Below are 23,340 nucleotides of genomic sequence, written 5' to 3'. Positions count from 1 at the left end.
GATTTACTTATTTCACGTCCTATAATGTTATCAAAGTCCCACCATTTTTCTGTAAATGATCCGATGTCATCATTTCTTATGGCTGAGTAGTATTCTATAGTGTAGATGTGCCACATCTTCTTTAGATGGATGGAAATTTAATGCAGATAGCTTTGTATGTTTTGATGAAGCTGTCTCATACTTTTAAGTGGATTGAATTGGTTGTAGTGATTTTCATTCATTATTTTTGGATGATAAAGTCAGAACTATAAACTAGAGTCTTTTATCCTTGGCACTGTTGACATTTTGAGCCAGATATAACTGTGGTAAGGGGCTGTTTTGTGCAATGCAAGATGCTTAGCAGCAGTCCTGTTCCGTGCTCACTGGTCACCAGTTGCATACTTCAGTATTGACAGTTCAGTTGTGACACATTGCCATATGTCTCTTTGGGGAGCAAAATTGTCACTTTTTGAGAGCTACAGACTATAAACAATGGCTTACCTATAGCAGTTTCAAAGAGATAATTATTTACTTGTTTTTTTGATAGTTTTATAAAGTACCTTCGTATTACTAGCCTGTCCAGTGAATGTTTTTGACTTCTGGAGATGACACTATATAACTGGAATTGCATGTGTATATGTTAAGTAATGCTAGTAATAATGTGGTTATTGAGATTATCTGTTTGCATCTCACCCCTCAGGATCATAATTACAATGATGATTATAATAAAAGGTGACCATTTATGGGTGCCTACAACATGCCAGACATTGTGCCTTGGTGAAATTTATTTCTACCTATATATTTATTTTACAACAGAAGTGCTATATATAAAGGCTGTCCAAGTCTGATGCAATATTAGGTGTCCCTGTCAATTTAATGCACCTCTGTGAACACTTCATGTGACTCTTGACTGGCAAAACTGGATGAGTCCCACAAGCCCAGTTTGACCAAAAGAGTCCAATAGTATCCAGGATCTAAGTAGCAAAAGGGTCACCCAGTAAAGGTGAAGGTATATATTGATACTATCCTATAATTACCGAAAGCTGCTGGAAGTGGTCGAGGGGTCAGTACTGGCATGGAGGATCATATTAAGGCAGAGTGCAAGTCAAGCTTCCTGAATGAGCATTAGCTGAACAAGAAAGGATTCTCTCTTTCAGAACCAGAGTGTACACAGGGATGTCACTGCGCCCTCCAGTGGAGCTACACAGAATACTGAAAATGGTGTTGTGGTTTGCTTTCGTTGGAGGGCTGTCTTGAGAGAATTACTTACAGGTTGATAACTCTTTCTACCCTGTGATTTAAATTAATCTTTAGAGACCATGACAGGGATTTTTGAGCTGTCTTGCTGTTCTGGGACCAAGGGGCCTCTATGAGGAAGATAAGATAACCCATATGCAAAATTAATTCTCAGTTTGAAGACATGTTTACATATTATTATTTTTTGTTTTGATTTTTAAAAAAATTTAAATGTTTCTTTGAAGAAATAATTCTAAGACTGAGGTGAAAAAAAATTTTAATGAGAGGTGGGAGGCAGAAAGACAGACTCCCACGTGTACCCCAACTGGGATCCATCCATCAAGCTCCTTACTGAGTGTTGCTCTGCCCATTTGGGGCTATTGCTCCATTGCTTGGCAGCCAAGCTATTTTAGTCCCTGAGGCGAGGCCATGCTGCCCACCCTCAGCGCCCAGGCCAACTTGCTGGCATGAGCCGTGACTGCGGGAGAGGGGAAGACAGAGAGGAAGGAGAGGGGGAGGGGTGGAGAAGCAGATGGGCGCTTCTCCTGTGTGCCCTGGCCGGGAATCGAACCCAGGACATCCCCTCGTTGGGCCGACGCCCTAACGCTGAGCAAACCAGCCAGGGCTATTTTTGTTTTGTTTTAAAATAACAAAACCTATGTAATTCATATCCTGGATAAATTATTGTTTGATATAAATGTTGAAAATTGTTGAGGGGGGGGTGTATGGCCAGTGGCTGCCGCCCTTATGGCCATGCAGGTTCTCACTGGATTCGGGCAGATGGCAAAGAAACAGAGGAGCCAAACAATGGTGGGCCATTCCTGTATTAAAGTCTTGTACCAGCGGAGGAGCAAACAGGCAGGGAAGGTTGCTTCCCTCTCATTCAGGGCTCCCAAAGCCCTGCCACGTTCTTCCTTCCACAACCCGGACAGTCTTCTCCGCTTCCTCCTGGAATCAAAGGCCCCACCAGCCTCAGAGGAGCTCCCAAAGCCCCTCAGCTCCGGTTCCACATCTGCACTCCTTCCCTTCCTGCAAAACCCAGGCTGGGGAAAAGGTCTTTTCTTCAGTAAACGTTAGTAATACATCACTTCTCCCAAGCAGGAAGGTAAGCCACAATTTGCAGTCTGCTGCCCAGAGGGCAAGCAGCACAGCCTTTCACAGACTACTCACTCACTGCACTGCCCAGGCCAATGCAAAATATGAGCGGGCAAACCTAAAAAACACATTTTACAAACTGATTTGCCCAGCAAGGGGAGAATTTATTTGAAGTTTAATTATTTTGCTTTTATTTGGATTACATTTATTGCTTGTCACTTTTAATTGGTTGCTGAGAATATCAAGTTTTATTAGACTCTTAACTGGAGTTTAAAATAAGTAATTACTAAAAGCTAGTTTTCAGGTCTTATCATGATGAGTAAACACTTGATTAACATGTTTAACATACTTTATTATTGACTTGGTTAAGTTGACTCATGCCATACTTAAATGGGCTTCCTATTTCTTCTGGTTAGGATAACAATAGAATGAATAGTCTCAGGACACACCTGAGAAGCTTTAGATAATTATCCCATTAATTGGACTATTAATTTCTTAGTTCGCCTTCTCTGTTTAGCACCTGTTTGATATGGATAGCTACTTTTCAGTATCCAAGTGGTACGGTTTCCAGGATGACTTTTTTTTTAATTGATGGGTGATGATCATCAACTCAGCTCTGGGTTCATCCTTCTCTGGAATTCCAGTTTATCCAGTCCTCATGCTCCACCTCTCCAACATTTTTTAAAATGTGATTTTTGTAATTTATTATGGTTTTTTTCTAGTTACTGAACCTGAATCAGATTGCCATGACCTACTATATATACCCTACTCAAATGGAAGATGTCAGTTCCCTCCCTTCCTGTCTCAGCTCTATGTTGTTTTTTCTCGAGTTATTGCACTAGTCAGAATTCCCAGTAAAATGTTGAACAGAAGAGATGATAGTGTGGGGATGAAAGAATAGTCTCCCTTTTATTTTAAGTATGCTGACTTTTTTAAAGACATGAATGATTGTTGAATTTAAATTGTTTTAAGACTTTATTCATTTTAGACAGAAGAGAGAGAGAGAGAGAGAAGGAGAGAGAAGGGGGGAAGGAGCAGGAAGCATCAACTCCCTTGACCAGACAAGCCCAAGGTTTTGAACCCACGACTTCAGTGTTCCAGGTCCATGCTTTATCCACTGCGCCACCACAGGTCAGGCTGATGGTTGAATTTAGTTAAGTACTTTTTCTGCATCTACCAAGATAATTACATGATTTTTCTTTTTGTTTTTCTGTTCCTATAGCTTAATGGATGCATCTAAAAAATAAATTACCCATAACCCTGCATATCTACTGTGGTAATTATTTTCATATTCCCTTTCATGCATGAGACAATGCTATACACTCTTCACTCTCTTTAATCCTGCTATATATTTTCCTTTTTATTTCTTATTAGCAAAGTAAGTGAGATAATATGGTTCTCAGCCGAGGGACTTGTTTGGCAGATCAGAAGCTTTCTTTCAGACTCCTTTCACCACTTATCTGTTTTGTATGGGAGAAAGAAGAGAAAAAAACTTTTCTTGCAGAATTAATCTTGACCTATTTAAGATTTCACTTCCTTGTTTTTGTTATTTGGGATTGTTAGGGAGGAGAACGGGGTCAGGGAAGGGCTGTGGGGGCGGTACCTGGAAGCTAGGAAGAAAGCCAGGAACGATTTCCTTAAGCACCACCTTCTGTCCCTCCCCTTCCCATGCTTCCTCTCTCTCTATAGGTCGGGGTTTGTTACAGATCAGGTATGGGAATGCCACTGGGTAGATCACCCAAACCACTGAGCTTTTGTTTTCTCATCTGGAGTTAAGGGGAATGACCATCAAAGCTGCTGTGAGTTGTCACTCAGGGAGAATGGAAAGATTAAATTAGCAGTTTATAAAGCATATGACACTTTTAAAATGGAGTGATTGTTAGGGTTACCTTGTACAGTGGCATCTTTCTCACCTTTTCTAACAGCCGGAAACCTACCTGTGGAGGAAGGATACACATGAAACACTTTTGGTTCGGTTCCAAAATGACAACTACTGTATAAGAAACCTTCTGTAATTAGCTGTGCTTAAACCTTCATAAAGTCTATAAAATGTTCCCTGTTGAGTGAAGTTATTCAGCACAGGCCTGCTGAAATGTGTAACTTTGGAATGTGGCTTATTTTGAGCTGAAGGCGATGGAGAGACCCTGCGGGCTCAAGAGAAACTTTTACTTCTCCCTTAAAGAATTTAAGTTGGGGGCCCTGGCTGGGTGACTCAGTCGATAAAGTATCGTCCTTGAGTACCAAGGTCACGGGTTTGATCCCTGTGACATTGGAGAAACAATCAGTGAGCACACAACTAAATGCAATAACTGAAGTGGAACCACGAGTTGCTGCCTCTCTCTCTTTCCCTCTCCCTTCTTCTCTCCCCTCTCTCTCTCCTTCTACCTCTCTCTCTCTCCCTCCTCTTCCTCTCACCCCCCTTTCTCCCTTCTTTTCTCCTTCTCTATCAAATCAATGGAAAAATTAAAATAAAAAATAAATTTAAGTTGGGGCCTTGCCCATAATAAGAGTTATCACCATATCACCAAAAATTACTTTATGACCTATCTATAGGGCACATCTGCTCTTATTCTGCAAATGACCTTCTTCCCCTCTGAAGCCCCAAGGCACTGAACCTTATTCTTAGCTTAGAATATTGTACATACCATTTTTTACCTTTCTCTCTATGAACCTCTTAATGTGTATGGGGTCTCTGATTCATTATGTGGAGTTCCCATACACATATACATACATGTGTAATTAAGTTTATTTCCTCTTGTTAATCTGTTTGATGTCCATTTAATTATTAGACCACCCAAAAAACCTAGAGGATAATGTAAAATATCTTCCACCCCCACATAAGCTTGTCAGTTTTGGAATAAACAACCATTGATATGTAGGTGCAAAGAAAAGAACAAAATTTGCAAAAGCACATATCTTTAAAATGATACTGCTATAGGATTCCTTTAAATTACAGTGGTCCTTATTCATAAGGGCTAATTTTTTTTTATTGTAAGCTCCTTTCCAGAAGGCACAGATGACATTTTGCCTGGAATAAAGGCGAAGTATCTCATCACGGGAAAAGAGGATTTAATTGACAGGATTTAGTTTATACCCGCCTTTATGATCTAGCTGGTGTGAGATGAGGTGAACTGGTCCCTATAAGTGAAGAGCCATGGATAGATGGTTCCCTGAGACCTGCTATTTTTTTTTAGGTCAAGGAACGTAAAGAATATTTGGGAATGTGTAGTCTCACAGTGAGGCATCCTAGGGCTTATGCCACTATGATCTTTATATTCTCTAACTTCTGCTTTCTATGGGGAAGAAGTGTTAATGGAGTGCCCTGACCAGATAGCTCTGTTGGTTGGAGCATCATACTGAAGCATGGAGGTTGACAGTTCAATCCCCGGTCAGGGCACATGCAGGAGCAGATCGATGTTCCTGTCTTTCTCTTTCCTTCTCTCCCTTCCTCTCTCTCAAATTAATATAATAAACATTTTTAAGAAATGTTTTCATGTGGTTCTGATTGTAGGCGTTCTCTCCTTCGATGCCTCCTCCTCATTCAGGAGTGCCATAAGGTAAGCTCAACTTCTGCTTGTGGCTTGGGAGTAGGTGGTTGAATTCCACAGAAGGAATAGTCCACATAATTGACTATTAGAATGATCATTTACCTGTTTGGGTTTATAGGTCATCCATTTATAAATTAGAAATGGGGGGGGGGTCACTGCATGAGGAGAGTGGAGGGGTTGAGCAAAAAGGGAAAAAAAGAAAAAAGCATCAGGTTTGACTTTAATTATGTCTGAGGCTGTGGAGGTAGGTAGACAGAAGGCCGAGTTTCCCAATCTCGCAGTACACTGAGGAACACTTAGGAAAAAAGATTGGTGAAAGCTCATCTGAATAAAAATGATTTGCAGAAAAAAATTCTTGATACGAGGATTTGGAAATGAACTACTTGGGAATTTGTTTTTACAAACCTGCAGTTTAGGCCTTTACATGTCCAGATAAAAGTCTGTGATCTCTCAGTGGAGTTCTGGTTGTAGTTCTGTTAACCTCAAGCTTTTGTATTTCGCTTTATGCCTCTCTGTTTTTTCTCACCACCAGTCCTTCGCTCCTCGGGTATTCCCTTCCTTCTATTTGGCATACTTCTACTCACCTACTCTCTCCCCTCCTAGAAAGTTAGGTATATCCTTCTTTTTATTACTCCCATAGAGCTCTGGGACAACTGTGTCACCACAGTTCAAAGACAACTTGTTTTCATATCTGTCCACAGACTGGGTTCCTTCAGAGCAAGGGCTCTGGCACTCTCCTCTTTGTAGCCAGCGTGCCCGGTAGTGGTAGTGTCTGGATCTACATAGTCCTCCTGGAATGTTTGTGTAGACATGGGGACGCTGGGGTGGGCACAGTCAAGAACTGAGTTCTAATTATACCATTTTGCTGGATGATCTTAGGTGATTTAAGGTCCTAGAGCTTCAGATTCTGTGTAAATAAGATAGGGACTAGCCTATCTGGGGATCTTGTCTGGTTTCTGATATTTTACATTTTTAATAAGCTCCCAGAAAGAGTCAGAGCAGCTAGTCCTTGAATTGCAAAAATAAGTAGGTAACAGCCAATGTCTCTTCCACATTTTGCCTTCTGTGTTTTTAGTCATTGTTTTAAATTCTAAACAAAATTACAAAATACGCTGCAATTAATATCTCTCCAAGTTTATTAGAATGCTGAGTACTGACAATTCTCTGTCTATGATGAAGTTTCCAATGTATGAAAATGTTCCTGAAATTAAAAGTAATTGTTTTGCTTCTAAGATTTTGACTTTGACAGGTTAAAAATATCAAATGTCTGGTAAAATATTTGATTTAGCACTAGCTTGTCATTAAGAGTCGTAATACTCACTTGTTCGCTTTTTTGTGCATATTGGAGAACATTTGCAATAGATAAAATTACTTTGGAAGGCTTTATGCTAATGAGCTGAGATAGACAGACATGTGATCTCATGAGTATAAATACAGAGACAGGCAAGCTGTTGAATTCATCATCAGAGGAGTTCCAGATCATTTCCTTCAGTTCTCCAGAAGGTGAGAATCTAATTGTTGTAGGATGTGTTGAGAGATATGCTCTAGGTAAAGCTAGCCTGTGACTGTTGAGCTTTTACCAATCTTTTTTCTCCTCCCTCTTTAAGTGTCCCACAGTATATTGAATAGATTGAGAAACTTTGTTGAATATGGATTGCTAGAAAGGATCTTGTTTGAAAATGTCACTATTATTCCTCTTGGCCTTTGTTTCCACAAAAAGTCATGATTGATTTGGGAGCATTGCCAGCTTGGAAATTTATAGTTGTTCTTGATCTTGTACACAGATGTCTGAAAGTAGTTGGACTAATTTTTCTGTTTGACTTATAGAATAAATCTATTGCTTTTTTCTTTAGTCACACTAGGGATATTAATCAGGCATAGCTTCAGTGCCCAAATGATTTATATAATGCCTCTGATCATATTTTTTTCCTTTAAGAAAATGAAATTCTGGACAAGACAAATTGCACCCTGTAAAAACTACAGAACGTAGCCTATAGTTAAGGATGGTTATCTTAATTAGAATGAAATTTTCACTTCCCACAGACTAAAACATAGAGCAGCTTGTCCTACCACAGTGAGCTGTATTTCATCCCCTCACTACAATTGTGGAGTGGGTAGAAGAAGTTTCAGAGCTCTACCATCATTATCAGCATCATTGTGATTACATTTTAATCCTTTGTAACTTTTGGTTCTCCTAAATCAATCTAGCTGGACAAGTACAATAGAGGGCTTGGGTGTAAACAATGGCAATGAAACAAGAATAGCCTTTAGTTTTTGCTCCCACATAGTGGAATTCATCGCTGGAATCCCAGCCCCTCCCTTCCTCTAGTAGACTTGCAGGAAGGAGCTTAAGCATCTGTGTGGTGTACACTGAGCTTTTTTTTTTTTTTTTTTTTTTTAACAGAGACAGAGAGAGGGATAGATAGGGACAGACAGACAGGAACAGAGAGATGAGAAGCATCAATTATTATTTTTCGTTGCGCATTGCGACACCTTAGTTGTTCATTGATTGCTTTCTCATATGTGCCTTGACTGCGGGCCTTCAGCAGACCGAGTAACCCCTCACTCGAGCCAGCGACCTTGGGTCCAAGCTGGTGAGCTTTTACTCAAACCAGATTAGCCCCGTGCTCAAGCTGGCGACCTCGGGGTCTCGAACCTGGGTCCTCTGCCTCCCAGTTCGATGCTCTATCCACTGCGTCACCACCTCGTTAGGAGGTTTATTTAATCTTAAAGTTGCTGCTAGATTGAAGCTCATTTTTTAATAAAGCAATTTATATCGAACCCAAATTAAGGGTTTTTTTAGGCTCTGGCTGGTGGCTCAGTGGGTAGAAGTCAGCCCGACATATGGACGTCTTGGTTGGATTCCTGATCAGGGCACATAGAACTGACTATCTGCTTCTCCCCCTTTACCTCTCCCTCTTCTCTCCCTCTTCCCCTCGGCAACCAGTGCCTGGATTGGTTTAAGCATGGCCCAGGTGCTGAGGATAGCTCTGTTGATCCAAGAGTCAGCCTCAGGCCCTAAAAGTAGCTCTGTACTCTAAAATTAGCTCTGCACTCATCATCGGCCCCAGAAGGTGTTGCTGGGTGGATTCCATCAGGTGCAGGCACATGCTGGAGTCTATCTGACTATCTCCCCACCTCTCGCCTAAAAAATAAATTTCTTTTAAAACCAGGTATTTACTAAGAATGTTTGCAACAGTTCAGACAGATTAGCTTTGGGGAAATACCTTAACCAGGATTATTATTATTGTGCTTGTCTTTGGAGGCTTACATAGACCATGTTTTATTAGCCTGAGACCTTTTTTAACCATAAAACATTTTTTAAGACTTTGCACTCAGATCTTCATCTGCCTTTGACATTGATCTTATGGTATTTATTTATTTATTTATTTGTGATGGAGACAGAGAGAGGGACAGATAGGGACAGGCAGACAGGAAGGGAGAGAGATGAGAAGCATCAGTTCTTTGTTGCTGCACCTTAGTTGTTCATTGATTGCTTTCTCTTATGTACTTTGACGGGGCGGGGGTGGGGGGTTCAAGTGACCCCTTGCTCAAGCCAGTGTGACCTTTGGGCTCAAGCCAGCAACCATGGGGTCATGTCTAGGATCCCACGCTCAATCCAGCGACCCTGTGCTCAAGCTGGTGAGCTTGTGCTCAAGCCAGATAAGGCCGCACTCAAGCTGGCGACTTTGGTGTTTCGATCGCACCTGGGTCCTCCGTGTCCCAGTCTGATGCTATATCCATTGTGCCTCCGCCTGGTCAGGCTGACATTGATCTTAAAGTAGTTTATGGCTAAGGAAATAGAGGAGTTGTTGATAATGCCTTTTTGCTTCCAAACTGCTTTTGAATTTTCCAAAAGTGGCCCTATATCCCAAATATGTTAGTCTTATATTTTATATTTTGTTTTTTAAGAAATTTTTACTATAAACAGGGCAAGACTATTAGTATTGTCTCTGTGAAGTACTATATGGTTTTTAAAAACCAGTATTATACATTTAGTATGACCTATTCTACTGATCTTTAATATTCCAAATAATACCTTCCAAAGAAAATATCAGGGATAATCCTAATAGGAGCAAAAAATCCCCCTTGGTTTATCAATTTTTTAAATTGATATTTTAGAGAGAGGAGATGGAGGGAGAGAGATAGAAACATTGATTTGTTATTCCACCCATCTGTACACTCATTGGTTGATTCCTGCAAGTGCTCTGACTGGGGGTGTTGAACTGCGCGCAAACTTGGTGTATCAGGATGATGTTTCAACCAACTGAACTACCCAGCTAGGGCCTGGTTTATCAATTCTTACTCAGAATAGTTATAGATGATTTTAGGGAAGCAGCTTTTCTAATAAAAGCAAACTGGGTATTTCCCTCCATTAATTTCCAGAGATTTTTAACACACAAAAAAAGTTCTTATCCAAAATAATTGTGTGTCACCTCTGATTTACTTTTAAATTTGGATGTCTGCTAGTCTTTAAGGAGCAGTCAGATCACTTCTTTTGACCTAATAATATCAGGCTCAGTTTTTGTCTCTTACTCGGTTCCTAACATTGGCAAAAATAGCATCCACTCTTGGTCTCAGAACATACATACCTTGGACTCTGGAAAACCCCTTCACTGCACTAGTAACCCCTACATAGCAATAGTCCTTCGGGACTGTGTGCTGGTAGTCCCTTTCTATCACTAACTCCAGCTTTTCTAGAGAAGAAAGAAGAGGACTATCAGAAGAAGGGAAGGAAGTTCTTTCTAAGACAATTTAACATCGCTGTTAAGATCACTGGACTTGTTCCTGCTCTGGCATTCACCCTGAACCAGACTATAAAAATTACTCGGGGCCCTTCCAACTTTGTTTTTATGTCCCTTTTTTGCTGCCATGACTCATAGGACAGCCCAGGTGTCTGATTTTGTGTTAGGACTTCATAGGACTTTTCCTCATTGGAGGTTGTTCCCTGTGTTCTGAGCATGTGCATACCAGACTAATGAGTTTGAGATCTGCCCTATCTTTGAATATAATCAGTTTGAGCAATATTTGTATGACCTAATAATTCTTACACCTCTCACCTCACTTACTCTAACAATGCCTCTGAAATATGTGTGGAAGCAGTTATTGGTAATTGAAAACTCTATTCTAGGTCAGCACATTGACCAACTCATGGCCCAACCCATCCTGTCTTATATCCTCAGCCTGTGCTGTCCTAAATATGGCTCTGCAAAAACAATATTGTTAACATTTCTCTGAAAGAATGCTGGGTAAGAGGGAGGAATGGAATGATTATACCCTGTAGATAGGCTATATAAAATGTTTCCTCCAGATAGATACATATATATTTAATCTGGTGATGCACTATATGGGTTTGCTTAATGGTACTCTTTGTTCTTTAACAAAAAAAAGCAGCCACAGTCTAACAATTAATTTTTTCTTTTAAGTTTCCAAAAGAAGAACTGCAGCAAAATGAATAATCCAGCTATCAAGAGACTAGAAAATCACATTATCAAATCTCCTGAAGACAAGCGAGAATACCGTGGGCTAGAGCTGGCCAATGGCATCAAAGTTCTTCTCATCAGTGATCCCACCACGGATAAGTCGTCAGCGGCCCTTGATGTACACATAGGTACAATTAACATTGTGAATTAAGCTTTGTTCTGTTTCATTGAGCTAATGCTGACATTTGTTAGAATCTTTCATATTTGTGCAAAGAAAGACCTAACAATTGCCATTTCTAATGTACCTTACTTTGTGCAGTAGCCTTGTACAGCTATTGGTTTTTATTTATTTATTTATTTATTATTTATTTATTGTTACAGAGATAGAGAGGGATAGACAGGGACAGACAGACAGGAATGGAGAGATGAGAAGCACCAATCATTAGTTTTTCATTTCGCGTTGCAACACCTTAGTTGTTCATTGATTGCTTTCTCATATGTGCCTTGACCGCGGGCCTTCAGCAAACCGAGTAACCCCTTGCTCAAGCCAGCAACCTTGGGTCCAAGCTGGTGAGCTTTTGCTCAAACCAGATGAGCCTGTGCTCAAGTTGGCGACCTCGGGGTCTCTAACCTGGGTCCTTCCGCATCCCAGTCTGACGCTCTATGCACTGCACCACCACCTGGTCAGGCTACAGCTATTGTTAATCTGCAGTTGTCTAAGTCAGATAGTAGATTCATCAAGAGCATCTAATTAGGTTCCTAGTGAGGTGGTCTAACAGCAAGGAAATTCATGTCTATTTTTTACTGTCACAGTTCTAATGCCCTCGCTTCTGTACACTTTTGACACCCTGGGAAATACTCTATTCCCTGATTCTTGGGTGCACACTTCTTCCACATGTAATGTTGCTTTACTCAGGTTGCTTCTTACCTACATGTACATTTTAGCAAAGTATGTTTTCTTTTTTTCTCTTTGAAAAACTTGTTTGACTCAGTGGCATTTTAAAATTGAGGAAATAAAGTAATAACATCATCATATGTTGAAAAAATAATTATTGCTGAGCACAATGCAGCGTGCTTTGCAAATAATTAAATTTTTTTTTTTTTTACAGAGACAGAGAGAGAGTCAGAGAGGGATAGACAGGAACAGACAGGAATGGAGAGTTGAGAAGCATCAATAATTGGTTTTTTGTTGTGTATTGCAACACCTTAATTGTTCATTGATTGCTTTCTCATATGTGCCTTGACTGCGGGCCTTCAGCAGACTGAATAACCCCTTGCTCAAGCCAGCGACCTTGGGCTCAAGCTGATGAGCTTTTGCTCAAACCAGATGAGCCCTCGCTCAAGCTGGAGACCTCGGGGTCTCGAACCTGGGGCCCCCACATCCCAGTTCGACACTCTATCCCCTCGCCACCATCCGGTCAGGAGTAAATAATTTTAATTCACACAACGCTCTTAAGTTAGGTATAAATAGAAAAGCGACTGAAGCAAGATGGGTCAAGTATTGTGCTCAGAGTTTCACAGCTAGCAGAGCTGCTAACCCCCTAACCAGTGCTCTCAGCACTAAGCTGCATTGTCTCCTGCATAAAAAAAAGAAACAGTGAATTCAACTCTTTCCCCCAGTGTGGTGTGTGAAGAAGCTAATGACCAGAGAGGTTAAAATCTGCCCAAGGTCACCAACTAATCAATGTCAAAAGATGTGGTTAGAACTACACAATATTATTTTAGAGCAGCCTGTGCTTAACTTTCTCTGATTGTATGATTGGAGTTGTCATGTTAACAGAAGTTTCAAGTATTCTGTAACTTATCTGTACTGTATCTTTTAACATAAAAAAATGATTTATTATACAAATGTTTTCTCTATTCCAGGTTCACTGTCAGATCCTCCAAATATTGCTGGCTTAAGTCATTTTTGTGAACATATGCTATTTTTGGGGACAAAGAAATACCCTAAAGAAAATGAATACAGCCAGTTTCTCAGTGAGCATGCAGGAAGTTCAAATGCTTTTACTAGTGGAGAGCATACCAATTACTATTTTGATGTTTCCCATGAACACCTAGAAGGTGCCCTAGACAGGTAACGCTTACAACTCTATAAATGATTCAACTTTGTGCACTTATCGCATTAATACTAGTAATAGTAACAATTATTATTTTTACAAAGATGTATTTATAGCTTTATAGCTTAACAAACGGTATTTTACCCAGTTCCCCCCTTCCCCGGGTTTTGAAAAAAAGAAAAAAAATGGTGATAAGTGATCTCATATGTTTACTTTCTGGTAGAGGAAAAGTAATGGCTTGACTTTAAACCAGCCTTTAGATTTACAAAGGTTTCATTGACTTAGAAAATTCTCACCGATCCTTCCCATTCTAACTGGTATTTCATATGAAGCAGGTGATGAAGAATAAACTGTCACAGCGCCAGAAACCTCTTTTCAAACATATGCCTGTTCTAGAATGCTAGAAGTTACTCTGTTTTCCTTTAGTTCCTCTATTCTCAAGAACACTTAGTGGAGACTGAATGGTTTGACCTGCAGTTTCAGCCCTGGGGACATTTTGTGAAAGTATTTTTTATAGCACACTCCCCTAGGCCAATTTAATTTCTTAGTCAATTTTCTATACAGTTAACAATTCCAAATTTTTTGTTATATCAGTGATTTGAGTCATTATTCAAAGTATAATATTTTCTTGGTGAATTTTGATAGTTTTTTATATTACCAAGGTGTAATTTGAAGTTTTTAAATGGGTCTGTAATGAGTTTGACTTTGCAGCTTTAGTCATTGTCAAGCTTATTTGCTTACTTATATTAATAATAGTTCTATGTTTTAGAAACCTAATAGTTTAAATTTATTTCTTAATGCAAAGAATATTAAGAGGGTAAAAAAGCATGGATTCAGGATACATGGCTGGGTCAGAGTAGCCTGTTTCTTACTTATTTCAGCTTATGTTTCAGTCTTTAGACAGCAGCTTTGAGGTATAATCATCTTTTATATGTATTGCCAGAAGACTTAACATTAATGATTTCCCTGGGATCATACATGGAATTTAATTTCCTGCTCTATAAATGCTACTGCAGATGTTCATAGAATAGACCTCTGTATGATGGAGGATGTCTGTTACTTGGCTCAGAGTGGGAAAAAAATACCCTTGTATAAGAGCATCTTTAAGAAAATTACTTAGACTGTGTCAGTTGTGACGCTTTGTGTGGGTCTGTCCAGCTGTGGTAGATAGCTTTTATGCACTTTACCAGCCTGGTAAGTAAAAGAGGTTACATGTTCAGAAATAGCTCTGTTTCAGTATGTCTTTGATGATAGACCACAGATAGATAGATATATTTTTCTTTGGATTATATGTGTAAAATATTTAGCATAGTATTATATTCACTATGTGCTTAAAATAAATATCAAATAATAGCCCTCCCTGACAGCTGGACGGTGTGAGGAGCAGTTGCTGAGCTGTTTCAGCCTCAGGAGTCTCTGAGGTCCACTGAATAGTAGTAGACCATCTCCTCTTGGCTTCACCTGAATTCTGGAGCTTGTTTTTATAAGATGCAGGCTATATGAAATCATGATTTAACTTGCAACCTGATATAGGAGAGTTAATTTATTAACTAAAGCTATTAAAGAATAGCCTCAAGAAAAGCACATTGGTTTCTTACATTAAAGTTACATGCCATGTTATTTGTTGAATCCCTGCATTTCAGAATACTCACTATTTAATAGAGCCTGTAGTTATGTCTTAGTCAAACTGCTATGTTATAGGTTTCTCACTCCACTTTTTTTTTCTAGTTAAAGTAGGTTTGTTTGGTTTACCATAAGAAGAAAAATTCAAATGGAGCATTTTAAAAATAGGTCATTTAGCTTGTCCTAAAATGACCGAGTCTTGGTGAAATTGCACCTAAAACTGTAAATTTAAGATTTATTTGCCTAAGAACTATCATCTGCCTTTTGCTTTTTTGGAGAATTAACCATATATAACAAGGATTTTCATATAGCAGATTTGCCCAATTGCAAATCTTAAATAGATTGCTGCTGTCTCCATAAGTATGCCTTGACCTTTTGGTGGTGTGACATTATGATTTATAGAAAATATATATTCTTCTTTTCTAGTCCTGACTCATAAGTCTCAACTCTCTTGAAATTTCCTAAGTTAGTGACTTTCAACTCATAATTTTTCATCTCATGGCACACATAAACTAGTTACTAAAATTCTGCAGCACACCAAAAAATATTTTTTGCCAGTCTAACAAAAAAAAATCTAATTTTGATTCATTCATACTGGTTAGCTATTATTTGTTGGCTGTTGTCATTTTTTTATATGACAGTGTGAGGGAAAAGAGGGCAGTGCCTCTAACAAAATAGTCAGTAGTGTATGTTTTAAAAATTCTCCAAGCACACCAATCGAAAATTGCTGTCCTAAGTGGTGAAAGTCATAAAGCTGTTGTTTGTTACATTAATGAGGACTCTGGGGAAGCCCCTAGGTAACCTGAGGGTGGGAGCCATGTGATAAGAGAGCTGGAATTTTTCATCTCAGCCCTAGACCTCCAAGGAGGAAAGTGGGGCTGGAGGTTAAGTTTAGTTGCCAATCAGCTCTGCCTCTATAATTTGGAGAGCTCCTGGGTTTGACGCATAGAGATTTGGTCAGAGAGTGTGCTAAGAGGGTGTGGAAGGTCCTTCCTGCTTCCCACATACCTTGCCCTGTCTCTCTTTTATCTGGCTTTTCCTGAATGATATCTTTTTATAATAAACCAGTACCTAGTAAATAAAATGTTTCTCTGAGCCCTGTAAGAATCTTTGGGAAATTGATTGAGCTCAAGGAGGAAGTTGTGGACTCCTTTTGATCTGTTATTGTTCAGAGGGTTGGTCAGAGACCTAGGTCACAACCTGGATTTGTGATAGGTGTCTGAAGGGGGCAATCTTGTAGGACTGAGCATCTGATTTTTAGATAGATAGTGTCGTGATTGAACTGAGATGTAGGATACCCAGCTGGTGTCAGAGAATTGCTTGATGATGTGGGAAAAGTACATGGTAGTTGGTGTCAGAATCAGAGGTACAAATCCTTTTTATATTTTCACTTACTGACATCTCTGGGGTAGACTGACTTCTGAATTTACATATATCCAATATTATACTATTCTTCTGTTACCCTGAACATATTTTATATTCATTTTTTCTTAGTAGTAATGGTAGTTTTTTTCTTATTCTGTAGAATTCATATTTTTTATCTGTTAGGTATCAGACATTTTTTAAAGACCACTTAAAAAAATAACAGTTTTCAAATTATGTTTCATACCCTTAGGTTTGCACAGTTTTTTCTGTGCCCCTTGTTTGATGAGAGTTGCAAAGACAGAGAGGTGAATGCAGTTGATTCAGAACATGAGAAGAATGTGATGAATGATGCTTGGAGACTCTTTCAGCTGGAAAAAGCTACGGGGAATCCCAATCACCCCTTCAGCAAATTTGGGACAGGTTTGTCATCAGCAGCTTTCATGAATTAGTTCTCCTTGACCTCATTTAAACCCATGGCCTCTTTGCATAAGACTGTATTTTACAGTACAGGATAGAAGAATTCAGAACTTATTTTTACCTCCATTGTTTTTATAAACTCACAAGTCTGGGGCTTGGAAAGTGGCTGTTACATTATTGTTACTTTTATTTTTTAAACCATGCCCATATACATAAGGTATCTACCTGGTCCCAGTGTAGGCACCTGTGTATCTTTGTGACTCGTGACCTGAGATGAGGGGAAGCTGAAGTATATGGGCTTCATGGAGAGAGTGCTAGGTTATTGAGAATAGTGACCAAATATGAAGTGAGTTTGTTGGGTAGCAAGGTATAGAATTGAATTCAGAGATCAGAAACAGCAATGAAGTATAGATGACTTGCATTTTAGCTAGTAGTTCTAAAAAAAGCATCAAACAGGAGTCAGGTCCTTGGTATTGGACTTGTATGTAATACTCGGGATGACATTTTCAAAATTGTAACAGTGACCCGAGCAATTATTTTCCCCATAGAGAGTTACTCTGGGCATCTTATTCAAATAAAAGTCTGAATGTTTAAGGGGCAAAGCAGTTAGAGTTGTGAATAGATATTAACCAGAATTTCAAAAGGAGAAGATAATGAATCTTTTTATTCTAAAGTCTACTTTCTAATGAGGGCTAAAGAAATAATACTTTTCTCCCACCTTCTAAAATCTTCTAGCTGGGCTAATAAAATTAACAGAGATAGATTAACAGGAGAAAATAACAGTTTAATGCATGTGCATGGGGAATTCACATAAGCATGAAAATTTCAAAAACAGTGAGGCAATATTGGGCATATATGATATTTTGGACAAAGGTAATGGGGTCTAAGATTTCTGAAGCAAGACTGGGCGTTCTATATGTAGTTGAGGAAGAGGGGAGCATAAAGGTAGGCAAAGTTTTTTTTTGTGTGTGTGTGTGACAGAGACAGGGAGGGACAGACAGACAGGAAGGGAGAGAGATGAGAAGCATCAATTCTTTGTTGAAGCACCTTAGTTGTTCATTGATTGCTTTCTCATATGTGCCTTGACCAGGGGGCTACAGCAGACTGAGTGACCCCTTGCTCAAGCCAGTGGCCTTTGGGCTCAAGCTAGCAATCATAGGGTCATGTCTGTGATCTTGTGCTCAAGCCAGCAACCCCACGCTCAAGCTTGAGCTTCACACGCTCAAGCCAGTGACCTCGGGGTTTTGAACCTGGATCCTTTGCATCCCAGTCCAACATTCTATCCACTACGCCACTGCCTGGTCAGGCCAAGCAGGCAAATTCTTGCTAGATGACTCAGAAACAATGGGACACAGAGTATCTAGCTAGTAGGCCCCTTCCTGAAGTCCTCCTGTTTACCATATTTAATTCAAATTAGGCTAAAACAAATATCTTAAAATTCACTTCCTGGAGTAGGCCTTTCCATCTAAATCTCTTAGGCAGAATGAGAGATGGTCAGAGGTTCTTTCTGCATCTTCTCTCTTTTCCTTTTTTTTTTTTTTTTTACAGAGACAGAGAGCCAGAGAGAGGGATAGACAGGGACAGACAGACAGGAACGGAGAGATGAGAAGCATCAATCATTAGTTTTTTGTTGCGCATTGCGACACTTTGGTTGTTCATTGATTGCTTTCTCATATGTGCCTTGACCGTGGGCCTTCAGCAGACTGAGTAACCCCTTGCTCAAGCCAGCGACCTTGGGTCCAAGCTGGTGAGCTTTGCTCAAACCAGATGAGCCCGCGCTCAAGCTGGTGACTTCGGAGTCTCGAACCTGGGTCCTCTGCCTCCCAGTCCGACGCTCTATCCACTGCGCCACCGCCTGGTCAGGCTGCATCTTCTTTCTTAATAAACAGCTTAAAATCAAATCCTAAAAGGCAGCTTCAGGGTGGCAAAACTTTGGCTCCCTTCACTTCTAAATAGAAGTGCTTTTTTTTTTTTTTTTTTTTTTTTTACAGGGACAGAGAGAGAATCAGAGAAAGGGATAGATAGGGACAGACAGACAGGAACAGAGAGAGGTGAGAAGCATCAATCATCAGTTTTTTGTTGCGAGACCTTAGTTGTTCATTGATTGCTTTCTCATATGTGCCTTGACTGGGGGCCTTCAGTAGACCAAGTAACTCCTTGCTGGAGCCAGCGACCTTGGGTCCAAGCTGGTGAGTTTTTGCTCAAGGCAGATGAGCCCGCGCTCAAGCTGGCGACTTCGGGGTCTCAAACCTGGGTCCTCTGCATCCCAGTCCAACACTCTATCCACTGCGCCACCGCCTGGTCAGGCAATAAGTGCCATTTTTAATGCCCCGTCAAGGTTTGTTGAATCCTCCTGTTCCCATTGCCTTCACCTATATCCATCTTGAAGCACAGCATCTGCTGTGGGTTGGCTCTCTGGGAGACAGGACACTATAGTAGACAAAGGAGGCCTCTGCTCTCAGAGCATTGCTGTCTGGAAGGCAAGTAGAGATGGGGTGACGGTGTAGAAAAAAACGAATGTGGAGATTTTGGATTTTATAATTGTGCCTCTTTTTTTTTAATTCAAGTTTTGGCCCTGGCCAGTGGCTCAGTGGATAGTATGGACATCCAGGGACCAACTCCTGGTCAGGGTACACAGGAGAAGTACCCATCTGCTTCTCTTTCCCTCTCTTTCCCTTTTCTCTTCCTCTTCCCCTTCCATAGCCAGTGCCTTGATTGGTTCAAGCATAGCTCTGGGCACTGAGGATAGCTTGGTTGGTCTGAATGCATCAGCCTCAGGTGCTAAAAATAGCTTGGTACTCAAGCAACGGCCTATTTTGCCAGGTGGATCCCAGTCAGGGCACATGTGGGAGTCTATCTCTCCTCCTCGTATAAAAAAAAATTCAAGTTTTAACTAAAAAGTGTTTAAATATTTAATCAATACTAAAGTATTTAAAGTGAAAAACAAAAAGTTCCTATTCTTCATCTACTCCTGCCAATCTGAGTCTGGCTTACTCATCTCTTAGCTGTTGTAACAGATGTAATTGTTGTTAACAGGTTGCTATGATTTTAAAAATACTGCTTTGGGGATTATGAAATTACATGTAGCTAATTGTTCATTGTACTTTCAAATTTATGCTTATTATGTAAATTAACTTGGAGGACTTTTGAAAAGACTATAAAATATAAAAGCTTTTTTTCTGTTGGGTTATCATTCTGTTATATCTAGCAGCAGCCAGGGAATTAGTATACCTTTGTGGAATTAGAGGTTTTAAAAATTGCAGTTAGAAGCAATGAAATTGTATTTTTGTTTCTAAGATTTTATTTATTGATTTTAAAGAGGGGGAGCAGAGAGAGAATAGAGAGAAAGGGTGGGGAGGGGTAGGAAGCATCAACTCGTAGTAGTTGCTTCTCCTATATGCCTTGACCAGGCGAGCCCAGGATTTCGAACCAGTGACTTTAGCATTCGAAGTCTACACTTTATCTGCTTTGCTACCACAAGTCAGCCATGATATTGTATTCTTTAGATTTATATACTTGGCACCCAATATCAGCATTATTGCTAATGGGAATACTGTGTCCCCTAAAATGTCTGTGTCATGACAGTTTGTTTGAGAAGCGGCTTTAGGAGAGAACCTCAGCATACCTGGGCTATCAAGAAGGGAATGTGAGTGTTAAAACTTTTTTTCAAAATTATTGCCCCCAAGTGATTGTGTTCCTTTAAGTGGCCTCTTGGTGGGTTAGATACATACACCAACAATGCTGCTGTTGTGCAGAACACATTGGGGCTCCTCTTTGGGAGTTGCCTTCTTTTAAACAGCTTCCCTGGTGACAAATCATATTCAGCCTAATCAGGAAGCCACAAAGCTTCCAGAAATAAATCCAGTGGATAAAATGTGTAATATTACTTCTGATCACAAGGAAAGAAAAATCTTAAAATGCCCTGAAGCAGAGTTTCAGGGGTAATTGGCAAAGAGGAACACCGAATGGCCTTATGGGTATGGGTGGGGTTGAAGGCCTATTGGTTATTTCAGCTACTGACAAGGCCAGGCGGTTCGTCAGCAAAGGATGAGGTATATAATATAAACAGCTAAGAGATGAGTAAGCCAGACTCAATACAACAGGACGGAAACTGTGATATAAGTAGTGCAGATGCCAAGTTACCTTCTGGTTTTAGAAATGAAGATTAGCACTGAGCTTTCTGGAGTAGGCTTCTGTCTTCTTGAAATACGATGAAAGCTCAAGCTCTAGAAATTACACATGCAGAAAATTTTGTAAAAGTGATCCACAAAGAAGAGTTCTTGTCAGAAATTTATGCTTAATTTGTTATTTCAGATGTTTCTGTGAATGTGGACCATTTTGCCCATCAAGGGGTTATGATTTATTATTTTAATATTAGTAATATTTAAATAGAAGATATTTTAGACGAGATCGGGCGCGTTTAGGGTGGTATGGCCGTAGACTAGAAGATATTTTAAAAAGAATATTTAAGTACTATTTGCATAATGTCTGGAAAAATGTGTATTTTTAAATGAACAAAATAGAAATATTGTGTTATTTATTTATTTATTTATTTTTAGGGTTTTTTTTTTTTTTTTTTTTTTTTTTTTTCTCCCTGAAGCTGGAAACGGTGAGAGACAGTCAGACAGACTCCCTCATGCGCCCGACCGGGATCCACCTGGCACGCCCACCAGGGGCGATGCTCTGCCCACCAGGGGGCAATGCTCTGCCCCTCCGGGGAGTCGCTCTGCCGTGACCAGAGCCACTCTAGTGCCTGGGGCAGAGGCCAAGGAGCCATCCCCAGCGCCCAGGACATCTTTGCTCCAATTGAGCCTTGGCTGCGGGAGGGGAAGAGAGAGACAGAGAGGAAGGAGAGGGGGGGATGGAGAAGCAAATGGGCGCTTTTCCTATGTGCCCTGGCCGGGAATCGAACCCGGGTCCCCCCGCACACCAGGCCAACGCTCTACCGCTGAGCCAACCGGCCAGGGCCTTGTGTTATTTATTTTTAAGGAAACCTTATGCTCTTTGTCCTTTACAGTACTTTTTCATGCTTCAAAAGTAGTATTGATCAGTGGCTTTCAAACGACCCACAGTAAGAAAGATGTTTTACTTAGGAACTCAGAGCACATATATGTATGTTGTGTAAACAGCTAAAACAAAAGTTGTACTAAACAATATCTTTTATATCTTGGGATGAAGTCTGGTACCGGAATTTTAAAAATTCTGGTGTGCCAATACATTAAACTTATTTGATTTCAATCAAATGGGTCCCAGTCCACAGTTTAAGTAAACCAGTCACAGGCAGTCATTTCAGTAGACTTAAAAAATTTTTGATAAAACAGCACTCATTTGTGAACAAAAACAAAAAAAACTGTTGTGTTGAGAAAAACCTATGTCAAACATGATTAATGGTGAAGTTTCAAAAGGATTTCCACTGAAAGTCAAAAACAAAACAAGAACACTCTCTAATCACTTTATTCAGCTGTACTATAGGCACTAATTACTGCAATAAATCAAGGAGGAGATGTGATATGTAAAAGAAAGGAAGCAAAAGAAAACTTAGCTTATTTCCTTATGATATACTTGTATGCATAAAAATATTCAAGAAAATCTTCAGCTCAACAGATAAAAACAAGATAATTTACCAGGGTTGCCAAAAGAAGAGAAACACACCAAAATTGTGTTCTTCAAAGATGCCAAAATTCTCAACAAAATACTAGCAAACTAATTTAAGCACATTAAAGGGATTATGCACCACAATTAAGTGAGATTTATACTAGGGATACAAGGGGTGGTTCAACTTCACAAAACAATGTGATTTATCACATCAACAGAACCAAGGATGACGAAGATCGTATGATTATCCCAATAGATGTAGAAAAAGCATTTGATAAAATTCCATATCTGTTTATAATAAAAACTGAACAAAGTGAGTATAGAAGGAATTTATCTCAACTTGATAAAGGCTGCATATGGCAATCCACTGCTAATATCATACTCAATGGCGGAAAGCTGGAAGCTTTTCATTTAACATCGAGAGCAAGACATTGTAAGGTATAAAAATGTCAGATAACTATCATGTACACCTAAAACTAAAATAACCAATATAAAATTGTATATTAACTATAGTTAAGTAAAAATAATTTAAAAATTACATTCTTGTATCACTAGTAGTCAATTAGAAAAATGCTGGAGGAAAAATGTCATTTACGTTATAAATATAGCTATAAGGTACTTAGAAATTTAAGAGAAAGAAATATATCGTAGATATAAAAGAATGCCTCAGTAAATGGGGAGATACACCGTGTTCATGAATGGGTAAACTTAGTATCACACAGGATGTAGATTTACCCCAAATTGACCTAAATACCATGTCATTTTTTTTTTTTATTTTTTTTTTATTTTTTCATTTTTCTGAAGCTGGAAACAGGGAGAGACAGTCAGACAGACTCCCGCATGCGCCCGACCGGGATCCACCCGGCACGCCCACCAGGGGCGATGCTCTGCCCACCAGGGGGCGATGCTCTGCCCATCCTGGGCGTCGCCATGTTGCGACCAGAGCCACTCTAGCGCCTGGGGCAGAGGCCACAGAGCCATCCCCAGCGCCTGGGCCATCTT

At 39.8% G+C, this 23,340-nt stretch overlaps 1 protein-coding gene across 3 annotated transcripts in view; it reads left to right on the top strand.

Moving 5' to 3' along the window:
- IDE (insulin degrading enzyme) overlaps window positions 1-23,340 on the top strand; it is a 116,063-nt gene that overhangs the window by 29,298 nt on the left and 63,425 nt on the right. For 2 of the 3 annotated variants that reach the window (XM_066238365.1, XM_066238364.1), the window contains exons 2-4: window positions 11,285-11,469; window positions 13,148-13,355; window positions 16,577-16,746. In XM_066238365.1, the coding sequence (XP_066094462.1) occupies window positions 11,285-11,469; window positions 13,148-13,355; window positions 16,577-16,746 (563 nt within the window). Of the gene's footprint in view, window positions 1-5,821; window positions 5,868-11,284; window positions 11,470-13,147; window positions 13,356-16,576; window positions 16,747-23,340 lie in introns of all 3 variants that reach the window. The other variant, XM_066238366.1, reaches the window with a different exon arrangement.

Source organism: Saccopteryx bilineata, chromosome 7 (assembly GCF_036850765.1).
Source record: "Saccopteryx bilineata isolate mSacBil1 chromosome 7, mSacBil1_pri_phased_curated, whole genome shotgun sequence".
NCBI classification, from domain to species: domain Eukaryota; kingdom Metazoa; phylum Chordata; class Mammalia; order Chiroptera; family Emballonuridae; genus Saccopteryx; species Saccopteryx bilineata.
Note: the sequence above shows the minus strand (reverse complement) of the source record. Positions and strands in the feature narration are given on the sequence as shown.